Source organism: Pyxicephalus adspersus, chromosome 4, assembly GCF_032062135.1.
Source record: "Pyxicephalus adspersus chromosome 4, UCB_Pads_2.0, whole genome shotgun sequence".
Taxonomy (NCBI): Eukaryota; Metazoa; Chordata; class Amphibia; order Anura; family Pyxicephalidae; genus Pyxicephalus; species Pyxicephalus adspersus.
In genome coordinates this window covers 88,151,534-88,166,460 of record NC_092861.1, presented here as the reverse complement: position 1 = coordinate 88,166,460, position 14,927 = coordinate 88,151,534, and the positions used below count along the sequence as shown (strand labels likewise).

The 14,927-nt window shown below is 35.5% G+C and overlaps 1 protein-coding gene across 1 annotated transcript in view; it reads right to left on the bottom strand.

Moving 5' to 3' along the window:
- The window catches only part of LOC140328954 (ectonucleotide pyrophosphatase/phosphodiesterase family member 1-like), a 55,576-nt gene extending 47,299 nt beyond the window's left edge, over positions 1-8,277 (bottom strand). The window contains exon 1 of the mRNA XM_072408917.1: positions 8,117-8,277. Within this exon, the coding sequence (XP_072265018.1) occupies positions 8,117-8,260 (144 nt within the window). The 5' untranslated portion in view covers positions 8,261-8,277. The remainder of the gene's footprint in view (positions 1-8,116) is intronic.
- Positions 8,278-14,927: the final 6,650 nt, after the last annotated feature.

The following is a 14,927-nucleotide window of genomic DNA, read 5'->3' as shown; positions in this document are numbered from 1 at the left end:
CAGTTTCAAAAATCGGTCACAATCCTTTTTTGTGATCCATACAGTGTTGCAATAGCCCAAAAAGGCGCTTAAACATACTACAAAAACTCAACTCACAACCAAAAACAAGTTTGTTGGTGTAAGTATTTTCAATTTGGCCCAAGGGGGCTCAAGACATCAGGCCTCTAGCCAATCAAGTAAACTTCTTGCCATACAAATAATACAATCTCCAATCATTTGTTAATGTTGACTGCTGTACCTGACGCGTTTCACCATACCAGGCTTCCTCAGGGGTATCAGTTTATCAACAGATCTTTGGCACTTTTTTTATTATTGTAATTATTATTGTATTTGTTGTATTGTATCATTTATATAAATATGTACGTGTAGTTAAACAGATAACTCGATCAACTAAAGTCCAAGCTTAGCTACGTATCCCAGACTATTATATGTGATTAGGATATACCAAGTCAATTATAGCACAATTCAAGTGATTCTATACGTTCTTATGTAGATATATATGAGTGCATTTTCTAAAAAGCATTTGTAGGGTGCCATCAGGTTAAGACATGGGATATGTTCTAAATGTCAACTGCCACCAGTAGAAGAAACAGTATACTCACCTATCATGCTAATTTATGTGTAAATCCTAAATACCAGCTCCCAGCAGTAGAAGAGATAAATCAATTATCTTCTAGTCTAGTAGTCTAGGTCTAATCTGCTAATCTGACAGTATAACTATAGCTTCAGCTTGTGTTTCCTACCTTTCCTCCATTCCAGTGCTGTGGACTCTGGTTATCACAGTTGTCCCCTATTCCAGCCGCTTCTTTCTATGTTCTAAGGCTATGTAAAAAATGCAATAATTGATCTTTCATGATCCTTTCCAATGACAAACAACTGCACGATGCATGAACAAGTGCCGTACATACAGCACTGTTCTTCTCTATAGGGAGGGGGCCAGAGAACGATGAGCTGCACCCCGCTGCGCTCTCTTTCCCTTCACTTCCCTTATGATCATTTGTTGTCCGTCGTCCATCGATCCGCCAGGACGGTCGTTTGGACGATGGAGGACGAGCGCTGTTCACACAATTGCACGTAAGTAACTAGCCTAAGTCAGATGCAAAGCATGACACTGACTTATCTGTTGTCATTCAGCATCCCAAAGACAAGTCAGAGACCTAATGTTCTAATAACTACCATAATATAATGTCCAGTTGCACAGTGACAATTTGCCAATGCATTTGGTCATTATCCATATTTTTTCTTCTCCATATATTCCTTAAAAGTAAATGTGTATTTGTATGCAGAGTATATTTATATTTATCTAACTCAGCCTTTCTCAACCTTTTTACCTCCTATTAACCTTTATGTAATATTCCTTTCTGAGGGAACCCCTGATAAATCCAAATGGGGGTCAATAGTTAAAAAGCATTGGTGGCCAATGGAAAGAATGCCTCCCTTACAGTTATGGCTAGAATATCACATTTATAGACAAAAAAAATATTATTGTATTCATAGATCTGCAAAGAGATGTAGGACCTAGAGCTATGCAGGCATCATCAAACTGAAAATCAAACAGTCGTATTTGGGGGACCCCCAGCAGTTGCACAGAAGCCTTATTTGCTGCCTCTGACTAAAATGATGAAAAATTACATACCAACAGATAGATGAACATTCTGCTATTTACTTGCAAATATATCTTTTTTGGTAAATGACTCATTTGATTCATAATGGAACTCATACATCATGGAAATACCGAACATTTCTAAGATCCAGGACATCTGAGCCACATGTTCCATGATTTATTAAGAAAACAGTTTTCAACAGCTATGTTTTTACTGCCCAGATCTGAAGGAAATCAGTGGTATGAAAATTTAAAAATAAAAAAAAAAAATAAAAAAACTTTCATGCAATGTTTATGTGATTTTAGAGTCATAGGATGGTAGCTAGACTTGTTAGCAAGCACCTAGTGCTTTTAATACTAATAAATACTAATAATAATACTAATACTAATAATAATAATAAAAATTGAAAAAAGGGACCTCTCTGACAGACATTTACATACACCTGCACAGACATTTGCCTAGCAGTGATAGCCTGTTACTGTTCTCAGCTGCCTGGTCCTTGGCATTAGGTGGCCAGGGTTGGCAAACATCACAGTAAGCACCACTGGCATGAAGCCAGCCTTAGGCGATGTTTAGGCTATGTTTCCTGTGCGGTTCCAGTGGCCTTCCCATACCACTGCACTGATTCTAAAAGAATCAGCATTTCAACATTTTACAATAGGTGGTATTGAACTGCTCACTGCTGCCTCAATTTATTCTCTATGGGCAGCCACGTGTGAGATACTAAATGCAGCTTATCACCTGAGGGAGCAAGGTGTGGGGAAATATTAACTACTATCAGGTAAAGTACCATCTTGTTACAATAACACATGGCAGCTCCTGGGTGCACAGCAAACTGTTGTTGTGCATCCAGAAGCAGCAAACCACAGCACATGTAACCAGATTTTAGGCACAAATCTTTAGTCAACAACTGTAAGGCATGTCACTTTTGGGAACCCATTTGTGGTCTGCCACAGCTGCATGCAGTCATTGTAATAAAAATGGTTCCTAACCTTTCCCTTTCTTTTGAGTGGGGGATATTGGGACCACGGCTGCAGCTCACCACAGATCTGAAATGACCATAAAGCTCTTGGATTTGGCACTGATGTTGCACTACTACCTCTGCATTTTTCCATTAATAATTGATTGTTATTTTTCTCTTCCCCATTACAGCTTTCTGTTATTTACAGTCATATTCCAAACATTTCATATTGATCTTCTTCTTTATATCTTTCCTAGAAACGTTTAATTCATTACTATCCCTATCCAACAAATGTAGCATGACTAAAAACTAGAGGAAGAATGCTGAGGGTCATAGGGAGGGTGGTGTTCTTTTTCCAGGTCCCACTCTCAGATTTCTCTTCCTGTTGCAGCTATACCAGGAAGATGTCATTAAAAGTGTCAATGTAAGCAGCTTGGCTGGGATCACCAATGTTCATACGCTGCCAGTTTACAGACTGTGCTAGCACCTTTTATGTTTTGTTGAGTTGATACTTACATTTCATCTTCCACTCATATTTTCCTTATTTGCTTGGCCATTATCATCTTTAGGTACAAAGCTATCTCTTTCTTATTACTGGAAGAATGCAATACAAAAGGCTTTATGCTGGATAAGGTGAATATACAGAACTAGGGGGTTAGCCAAGTGTTAAGGCATCACTTAGGGGTTGTCAGGTTAGTTTCAGACTGCTTAAGTGTTACAGCCATGGACAGAGTTAGGGAGACAGGTAAATGTGAAGTGTTTAGTGAGGTGCTAAAATGTTGGAACTAGGCCACGCAAATGCTTTTTTAAGCATTTGAAACCCCAGTTACCAGTTGGTTGTTCGCCTACCAATTGTTGATTGACCAGCACTTCTATGTTTTATCATACCAAATAAATAATGATTAGAGGTAAAACCATAACAAACAATTTCCTTTGATAAGTAATAGATGAGCTGTGGCCTGCTGTACTGCAACCAAACTTGCATCCTCGAACAGTCTTGTGTTACATGACCAGACAGGTAGATTTGACTTGCTGCAGATCAACTCTTACATACTTCTTTGTTTATTTTTCACTTGAGTAAACCTTACCGGGCCTAAAATGCAAATCCAGACTGTTTATATTCAAGCGTGTTTGCAAGCCTTTTCTCTGCATAAGATTTGACATTTTGAGTTTAACATCAAACCATAAACGGCTATAGAGCTTATTTAGCAAACTGAAGGAGACTATCAGTGGATAAAAAAGTGTAACTCCTGCCTTAGGTATTCCCAACAGAATTGTATCTTATATGACTATAAAGAATGCATGTAACAAAAAGTTTGTAATTGTTCAAAGAATAGTTTGAGGTTATTAATTTGAAAATTGTATTTTTTTTTCACATTTACTAATGCTTTACTATAAAGACAAAAAAAATTTCAACATAAAATTTCAACATAACGTGAATTTCAACATAAGCCATGTAGGCCAAGGTAAGCAGGGTCACCAGGAGTATTACCCATCAACATTTAAATTATAAAAAAACTCTAGAACAGTGTTACTCAACCAGGATTCCCCCAAAGGTTGCCAGAGGTTCCCTGAGCAATGAGCAATTTGTACAACTTTAAAAAGTTTTTAACATTGTAGTCTTTTTCATTTAAATTGGTCACCCCAGCAGGCATTGATCCACTTTACTTTTCTCTTCACTTTGAATCTTTATTTCAAATGAAAATATATGTTGTATACTGCACATGTGAGAACTCAGTAAACTTTGTACTTCCCCTAGTAGATTCCATGTAGAACACTGTAAATCTATAGCCGTGTGACGAGCCAACCAGTTACACTCAATTAGAAATCCCTTTGGCAAACATATGCATTACTTCTGCTTTTCAAGCCACAGTTACTGTATGTCTAGTCTAGTGTTAGACAGTTAGCATATTTTTGTGTCATGCCTTTCACCTTCAAGTCCTGCTAAAATTAGAATTTCAGTTCATAACTACAATCTTCTTCTACTGCTTCTCCTTTTTTACTGAATATGTGTGGCATTTAGTAAGACAAAGGGCCTTCGGAAAACCTAAATGATCCAACCCTGTCAATAATAACAAAACGCTAGGGCAAGAATGAATTTGTTAAGGGATACACTAGAGGGGCAATAAAGAGTTCTCATCTCACACACAGATTTAGCAAACCTGTTAGAAAGCCACTGTTCCAGAAATCCAGAAATCCTCTTCTCAGTGAGTAAGTTAGGTAGAAAGAAGAAAATCAAATGTCAATCACTATCTAAGCCAAGGCAGGCAAATCATCTCAACATGATCAAGTACAGGAATATGTCTACCTGCCTTTCTCATAGTCAGACATCTACATATCTGTGGCCGCCTGTACTATATATAATATATGGTAACCTAAAGCAGCCAATTATTGGTCAACCAGATTTCAGTGGACTGAAATAAAATTGGTTGATACAGTTCATTGTAGGTTGCTTATTGTCATTCCATTTAATAATAATAATAAATTAGTAATTATAAGCTTTCAGTTATGTAATTATATAATAACTGTCATAAAGCCTAAATACATAATAACTAAGTCCAGTAGACCATTTAGCATATTTCCCTCTTTATATCTATATATTTATAAATATTTAAAAATGTGCATTGAACTCTCCTAATGGAAAGTCCCAAATGACTGCATTATTATAGAGCAGTATACTACAGACTATGTTTATATATGTATCCTCAATAAATGCTGACAGCAGCTCATTTGGAATGTCAATGGCAGAGTGCTGCTTCCTCTCCTCTTAAAGCCCTTTATATGCCCGCAGCTGAGGGTTGTAACTGGCTATATCCATTAAATATTACTATTATTATAATAAATATTATATTGTATTATGGATACAGAAGCAATGGCATATAAATTGTATATCAGAAGCAGATACTGTCAATCACTGTGGATCAGTGTACTGTATTGCAAATTTATGCAACTAACTCTCTGTTAGTGAGTTCTCACCTCTGAGATGTCTAAAAAGTGTCCCTCCAAGAGGTATGCTCTTGAACTGACTGAAGGCAACAGTGCTGTAAACTCTCAAGAAGGTGGGAAACCTGGTCACTGCAGGTCTTAAGTGTTTATAGTATTCATGGCCGCTCATCCTTTTCCAATAGTAGTAGCTATTGGTACATAATATGTTACAGTTGAACTTTATCTTTTTCTCTTACACTCTATTGTCTGTATACCCTGGCCAGCACTAATTTAGTAGTGGTCATTTGCCATTCAAATGATTAACACAGACAATAGGTCAGCAATAGGTTTGGTGATAAAACAGAATCACTTGTATAGTTTTCATAGTGGCTAATATACTTATAGCCCAGTTAGGATGAATAAAAGCTCCCTTTCAAGTTCCCTATTTTGCTACCAGTGCTGCCAGTCCATCGTTAGGAAATGGTGTAAGCCAGATATACCTATCAGTATGCCCCTCCTAAAAGTGTCCAGCTTGTATGTTAACTTGTTTGTTTGGCTGGATTCCCTGAGCTCCAATGGAACATCCCTATGTGGGCCTTCTCTGAGTCCTGTAATGTTTATTCAGTAGGCCCAAGCCTTTAATGGGAGACAATTTAAAAAATATTGCTGTTAATGTAAATTGAAATGGATTACAGTATCATTGTCTTTCATTATGGGGTTGTAAACTAATGTAATATGTAGAAACTATTGGAAATACCAGTTTTGTAAAAATCTAGGGCTCCTTTGGGAAAAGATTAAAAAAAAATAAAAAAGGTTAGAAAAATGCAGGGAAAAAGAAAGCCACAATCAAAACAAGTATTATAAAATATATCATTACAACATGTTATGTTATCGGTGGAAACACAACGACTATGGATAACATTTCCAGATGTAATATTACAAATAGTGGTGGTCAGATAGTTGAGTCGGTTACAACAATTTTAGCTATTCAGACCTCAGAACCAAACTCAACTTTAATTAGTGACTTTAATAGTGTTAACATCTCCAACCCTTGAATTACTGGGCCAAGAAACTGGACCTTTGACCAGAAATGTCTGAGTATATCATCCAGATGCTGTCTTATCCACCCAGAGAGTTTTGAGCGTGGCATTAAGAATACCACTACGTTTCTGCCACCAGAATGGAGGTATTCATATTCAATGAAAAAATGAATCCTGGACTGGTGGTCTGTTTCAGCCACCTGTTCCTGATGCCAAGGAGTATTTGAACCATCATCTACCACCCTGATGCCAACACCACAACCATTAAAAAATACCAAAATACCAAATAGATACTGACTGTGCCCATGCTGTCCAAGATCCTTAAAATGGGTTAAACAAAATGTGATTTTTGACCACAAATAACATTCACAATATGAAACAGGCATTTTTTTTACAAAACAATGGGAAAACCTGTTACCATTCAGTATGGTACATACGTTTGGATGTTGTTTAAAGTATTCAGTCATGTCTATAATATAGAAGCTTCCATGCTGTTTTTGTTTTCTTTTGATTTGCAGATTCTCAGGCTCTGGTGCTTATTCTTTGGCTTTACTACCTATCATTAAGTATGTGGCTTGTTAGTGTGAACTTTAGATCTTTGTATTTGTTACAGGTCACTAAGTCACTTAAGGTAGCCAGCCAAATGCATTGGACTGGTGGTGTGACAACTGACTGTCCTCAAACTGGCAGAAACTGTCAAAGTGTATCATTTAATTCAAGCAAAGATTAAATCAAATCATTATGTATAATACCATTAGTACTGTAAAGTTGTAAGTGCTAGTTATAGCCACCTAGGGAAGTCCTACTTAGACCCACTCCCACTAGATAACTACAGGTGATGCTTGAATTCTATCAAAGCAGTGCCATGATTGCCATGAAAGCCCCTGAACTGGTGGTAGCCTAATGTCCCTCCCATGATAGGTTACATTTAAACGCTATAAAATACAGGAAATTGAAAGCATTGCTACATGTGTAACAAAAGTGGTAATGATAGAAATGTGATGACAGATAATGGCCAATACTGATGACTGTCTATTATCAATTGTCTCCATGTGTCACTGTTATTTTAATCCAACTGTATCATTGTTTCAGAATGTTTGATTGAAATATAAAACAGGCATTCCAAATGTCTAATAATACATAAAATAATACGTAATAGCAATAACTGCAATACACTGTGTTATTGAGAGAAAGGCTAAAATAAGTGAAAGCCTGTCCCTTACTTTTTCCCTTTCATGTAACTTAAGGTCAAGACCATTATCAAAGTGATAATTTCAATAATATTTTGCAATCTCTTTAAAGAACAGCAAGATCAACATTTTGTTTTCTACACACAGCATAAAAGAGGATATCAGAACATAAACTATCCAATAATATTTTACAATGCAACACATTTGTAGATAAAATGTATTTGCTTACTAATGCTTCAAACAGCAGATCAGTAGCATTAAAGTGCACAAAGGTCTTGTGGATGATTAACACAAGCAGCCCTCCTACCTATATTAGCATGCCCTCTCTCCTACATAATACAAGTGACAAGTGCTGCATGGCAGTACAGCTTAATGACAAATGCACAATATTCTTACCAGAGAAAGAACTTTCCACCTGCTAGATTTCTTCTTTCTGCTCTGGGCAGCTTTGACTGATTCATCTGCCATATCAAAAGCATTCAGCATAGGTTCTGCCTGGATCTCTGTGGCTGTGCCCCCATTTCTTGCCTCACAGTCCATGCCTGAGTAAGTGATCACAATACAGCCAGCAGCCAGCTGCATGCACTTTCCCTGCAGCTCAGCCAGTACAGATGCTTGCTCCTCCTGCTTCCTGAGCCTAATGTCATACACATGCTGTATTGCTTATGTTACTGGCACTAAAGCAATTATAAAAGTGCTCAACCTACATAATGTGGTCAATATAAAAATATTATATTATTATTAATAATAACAACAACAACAACAGTAATAATAAAATAATATAATAAAAGATAGAATAAAATGATATAATAAAGAGTACAAAGTACATAACTGGGTATTTTTGCAAAGATAGCTTTGCTTTGCTAAATGTACATTTTGTCAGTTTAGTCAAAACTCCAGAAACCACTAAAACCAGTGACATACAGCTAGCATTTTTAGGTAATGGCCAGAAAAGGCAAAGTTTATATATTCTTCACAGTACATGTATCCTTAGCAAAACTAAAGAATACCAAATGTTACCATTTGTTGCTAAAACAGTGAAAAAGAGTGGAGGAACTTTCCATTAGGAATTGGATAACAGAGAATTTGTGTAAAACATTTTCCATAACAATATCGGCCAAGAACACATCAGCAGAATAAAGTAAAACACATGGGACAAGCCCAAGACAAGTCCTTCTGGTTTATCTTTTTGTTTAAGGAAAAGACTAAAGGTTAGATTTTAGAGGGAAAATCTAAGTGGCAAAAAGAAAACATCTGGTACCTAGTGTTCCACATATCTCAAGGGTGAATGCTAACATAATAAGGATACACAATTATATTATGATATTAAATAATATAAATGTGAATGCTAAGAAGGTGGTAAACAAATTATTTTTAGCAAATGTTGCAACCCCCTATTTAATGTACATCACTGCTTATTAGGTTGGCACTATTTAAATACTGTATATTAATATTAATAATATTATTAACTATTGATCATTTTACAGACTGATGTGGACTTTTTGATATATAACAAGGAATCATAAAGTATACTACATACAAGGCTTTTGCCTAATACCAACAAAGGACTTTTTTATCTACATCTTTTGTTTTCCTGGGCCAAGGCTTGTGACCAACTGACCATTGTTCACCCTTTTTATTAAATATCTGGAAAGCTGACTGCATTGTGAAGAGTGATTGTCCTGTAAATATAATTAAGTTTCTTTTGTGTAACAATAACCAAAGTATAAATAGGAAACAATAACAACAATGACAATGACCAACATTGTAAATTAGAAACAATGGCTAATAAATTGGGGCATGAGATGAGTTAGCCTGGATATCAGGACCATGCATTGTTTAGGGCCACCAATGACTCTGGATTCCTGAAAGATCACTGTTTACTGTTTACTTTTAATTACCTTTCTGTAGTTCTTTGCTTTGTATAAATACCACCACCTTTTCTGAATAAATCAGAACAATAACTATATTTGATTGTTCTCACACATGTGTCTGTAAAAACTAAATATATAGCAAGGAGTCTCTGTTCATTCAAGAGGGAAAAACGTTCATCCTCAACAAGACTTGTATTTAATACCCACAAAATCCCAATAATTCCAGAAAGTGAATTAAAATTCTGTCTGATGTGGTTGTAATGGAGAATGAATAAGAGAATATATATTTATATATATATATATATATATATATATATATATATATATATACATACAGGTGGTCCTCGGGTTACTTACAAGATAAGGACTGTAGGTTTTTTTCTTAAGTTGAATTTGTATGTAAGTCAGAACAGGTACATTATTTTAATAAATGCAATTTGGACAGATATTTGTCTCAACATATTATTAGGCAGTGTGGTGTCAGTTACTGTATAGAATCCTTACTGTGAGTTAATCACAAACAAAGCAAAAAAAAAATCTATATGAAGCCTAGACATTCTTTAACTTCTGGAGCAAGCTGTGCTTTGATATATTTGTGTGTGTATATATATATATTCTATCTTGCATTCAGATGATTATTGCACATTGGATTTTTTGAAAGTGCAATTCACAAGGCCAGCCATTGTTTGTAATACAATTGAAATGGTAATGAAGACAATGCCAGGGTTTTTTAATGTCATTGTATGGAATGACTGAAAGATAATATTGCAATGTTTGCCACTAAAGCTGCGTACACACTTGCAATAATTATCGTTGTAAATGATTGACTAATGACCAATCGTTCGATAATCGTTAACAAAAAAAGTGCACAAGGAGGAACGAGGATTGCTGGTGGAAACGAACGACGTCCCGGCGGATCTGATTGAGTGATAATCATTCCCTATCTATTGTGTGTACGGTCGTTCAGTGATCGTGCATGTTTCTGCAGTACACTTTCTCCTTTACATGTCACTTCCTGCATTGTTCAAACGTTCGTATCTAGAGTGTGTACAATATTGGCGGATAATCGATCTTATTGTTACAACATGTACAGAATTGTGCACAATACGATCTTTCAAAATAATCGTCCATATTCGTTAGTCGTTCGTTTTCTAATGATAATTACTGCAAGTGTGTACCTAGCTTAACACTATCATTCCAACCACAAACATGGATAAGATAGAGAAGAAGGTTCTTTCCCAGGATATTTGTATACAGGCATTATCCCTCAACCATCATCAGTATACAAAATGTATTTGCTAACAGAGCTTAAAGTCTTCTCTTACACTTTGCAAAGAGAGAACAATTATTGTTACTGGATAAATATTGATGGGGCATCAGCTATGGACGCGGAAGGCAAGGTTTTGTTACTCTCTGGTATTTGTGAAATTACTTCTAGTTATCAATACAGTTCTTTCATTTATTGTATATACAATCTTGGGTTAAATCCTCAGTTGATTACATTTTTTGTATAGTTACTATATTGATAAACTTCTCTATGGACTTTTTTGCAACATCTTTTTTGCAACATCTTTGAAAATCCCTTGACATGACCATGAACTTAATCAGATGTGGGTCCTTATAATTTATGGATATTTCACAGAGGCTATTCAAATACCTACCTTCTACCTGCACTGTCAGAATACTGCTCAGTTTAGTGGGATTGGGAAAATTTTCTCAATACATGAAGCCTATTTTCTATTTGTCATCTATATATAAAAAATTGGATGTATGTATGTGTGTATGAATGTGTGTATGTTCAACCATCACTCGAAAACGCATGAAGACATTTCAACCAAACTTAATATACATATGACTGAGACTCATGTGAGTGCATCAGTCATCTTTGTACAGCGCTGTGCTATGTGTCAGAGCTATATTTGGATGTATGTATGTATGTCATCACTAGGAAACACATGTAGGCATTTTGTGTTAAAGTAATATTATAGTAAATTTGTCAATGATTTTACATTATAATTTGTATATTGTACTTATACTTTTGAAACCTGTAAAAAAAAAAATCTTTGATTTAACACTAAAGTTTTATTTGATTTCTTTTCCTGTATAATATAAAATTGCAATAAATAAATACCCGTGCAACACTGGGTAATCAGCTAGTGACTATATATTGTTTAATTGTAGCAGAACCATTTAAACATGTGTAATCATGCTGGATTGACCTACAGGTGACTTGGCTGTTCAAAGACAGAATGATATAATCTTTGTGTGAAATGTTCTAAAAAAGTCCAAAGGCAAAATGCCATAGCCCTTGCTTTTTATTACTGTTTCACTTGTACTGTATGCTGCCAGAGGTGTCAATTCAATAGAACAGTTTAAAATGTTCATTATGAAATGTTTATTTTTCAAGATATGCAAACTAAGAATAATCAGTAGCCATCTCAAAACATTCACCTTGAAAACAAATGTAGGTCTACTGATCTGTAAAAAGCATTGAAAGGTGACTGTCACACAATAAAAACACAGAGCTATCTTTGAAATGCAGGCCATAATTCACAGCCAATCTCTTGCTACGCAATAGGTATAATGGCGACCCTCAATGAAGAAATAATTGGGCCCTTGGTCACCAGTAAGATGTGTGAAAATGCAATCATTCTTAATTGGCTTAAGTTCTTCTTCCCAAATCTAAAGGAGGCATCTTGTTCTATTTACTACACCATTGGCCAAGATCACTAGGGAATGTTGTTGCACTAATTCATATTGCAAAAACCTAAGGAATTTCCTTGCTGCAAACTGATTTCCTCAGCCCTCAATCACTGCAGAGCTCAAGATTCTTAGTTGTGTGGGTTACCATTCTCTCTATTTGACAATTATTCTGCAGACACAATGAGGCTGATTTAATATACAGTATATATATAAAACAGGTATGGAGGTTTACACTCTAAGTTGTATGAAAATTTACTTTAATTAAAGTTATATAAAAAGCACACCCCTGTTTACTTTTTTTCTTTTGCATATAATTGAGATGCAGACTAGTACAATTATTTTTGGGTGTATTCTCCCTTTGGTAAAGCAGTTGTACAATTATAAGCTCACCAAGTCAAGCATAAAAGAGATTCCCATTCCCGTACATATGGAAGTCTTTATGCACCAGCCATTAATATATGCATGTATATTACATTGCAGACGTGCTATGACTTATTTACCATTTACATTGGTACATCTAAAAGAAAAGAAATGTAAAATAATCAAAAACCACCATACATGGCCTAGTTTTTACAAAGAGGTAATGGTGAAATTTACTAATGGTCACAGACTGTTCTCTTTACTTTAAAGTTTGCATTTGTGGTTGGCCTAAGCAGTGAAGGATGATGATAAACAGAATGATGATGACCACATAAAACTGCACTTGTCTAGATAGCAGGAAACCCCCAAGACTACAGACAAGCAGCCTTCAGCCTTTGTGTGCCAAAGTGTAATGGGTGTCATTGGAACAGAAATTGAAAAAAAGTCTTCCTAGTGGAATTGCAGATAGTAACAGGAAAATTGATGTGGGTTCTATCTCTTCCCTACTGTCTTTAAAAATGTAAAAGTGCTTTGACTGAAGTTGAAATTTGATGTTATTTAAAAATGTACAGTTTAATTAAACTTTCACATTCTTGTGTACAGACAATAATTCAATAATTCAAATTAAATAGCAAGAATAAAAGTTTTGTAAAAACAAAGAAATTATCCTTGCATAATCATACAAAAATTTTGTAAATCTAGAAAGGGACTTGAATTCTAAATTGATTTTATACACATATGTTTATATTCAAATAACAGTTTTGCCTGTATGAAAACAAGATAAAGGTTCTGGTCACAGTCTGTAAATCTTTCCTGCTGTAAAGAAGCAATTTGTATCATATTTACTGACACATGAGTGCAGTAATGCAACTGAGTGCAAAAAGATTTTTTTATGGTTTATTTGTAATATAAATGGTGCTGCAAGTAAAAAATGGGATGTTAGTTTAAAAACAAATGAAGTACTTGGCTATATTTATTATAGGACATTAGCTGGTTCCTCTGCACCAGGACAAGAAGGCATCTAGGACAGCGCAGGACTAAATGGAAGCCAGTCGCAGAGGGGTCGAGGGCTCTGCAATAGTAAGGTAAGTTCTGCTTAAACTATAAGTCCATCTGTATATACAGTTTTCTCATAGATCCCTGCAAACTCCAACAAATACCTGTCAACCCTGCCAGTGAATTCCACCGCCACACTTCCCATGATAGTGTGGCAACAATGCTGCACTTCTTCTGAACAGACGTGTTGTCACTCCTATGTAGGCTTTTCATTTACATGTGTTTTTAAAATTAAACATGTGTTTTCATAACTAACTCATATATTGGTCATTAATTTGTTATAGGCATGTAGTGAGTGAAGTCACAACTCTTCCTGGTAAGTACTTTGTATTGTTTTTAGGTCAGTGGAATAGAAAATTGTTGATGCCATGGAATTATTTTGGTACAGTATATAATGTATACTTCAAAGCTAATCTGTCACTTTAAGGTTTTAAATTTGTGCCATCATTGTAAAGCAAAGGACAGTACACAAGCCTGTAATACTGTTGCCTTATTTAAATCCTCAAGGCCTTTACAGAAAATTACATAAAAGATGAGATATAGTTAGGGCTATTAACACTGGAAATGACCTGTAATTACTCAGCATGGCAACAGTCTTATAACATTTTGTATTGCATTGTATCCCTGAGTCAGGCATGGACAAACTTGGCAAAAACATGTTTAGTTAATTGATATATTTCTACATTAACATTTTTAGGCAGCCTTTTGTTTCCTCTGAGCACTTCCTTTACATATGTTTTAGTACATTGCTTTGTTCAGTAAAAAGTGTTTCCATAGGAAAATAATATTGTTCTACCTCTATGTGAAACAAAAATAATAGTTGGCAGAAATAAATAAACCACACAAGTAAAATCAGATTTCATTTACCTGACTTACAGCAGTGTATGAAAAACAGGTTTAAGGCCTTTTGACACAAGACCTGTGAAACCATGTGGTTGGTAACCCCAGGGAGCACAATAAAATAGAGAGTCAAACTGCACTGGAATCTGCTGAGGTATAAATCTTTAAACAATGATTCTAGCACTTTTCACTGTGGGGAAATATAGAGGTATTAATGTGCAAAAGGTTATCATTGTTACTCTCTGAGCTTGTAACATTCATTAGTAATCATAGGAGTAGTAGTGTAGTCATGTTGTAAACAGCATAGATCAGTAGTCGCCAACATGTTTGGACCCACAGACCACTAAATTTACCAGCTCTGGACTGTGCATGCG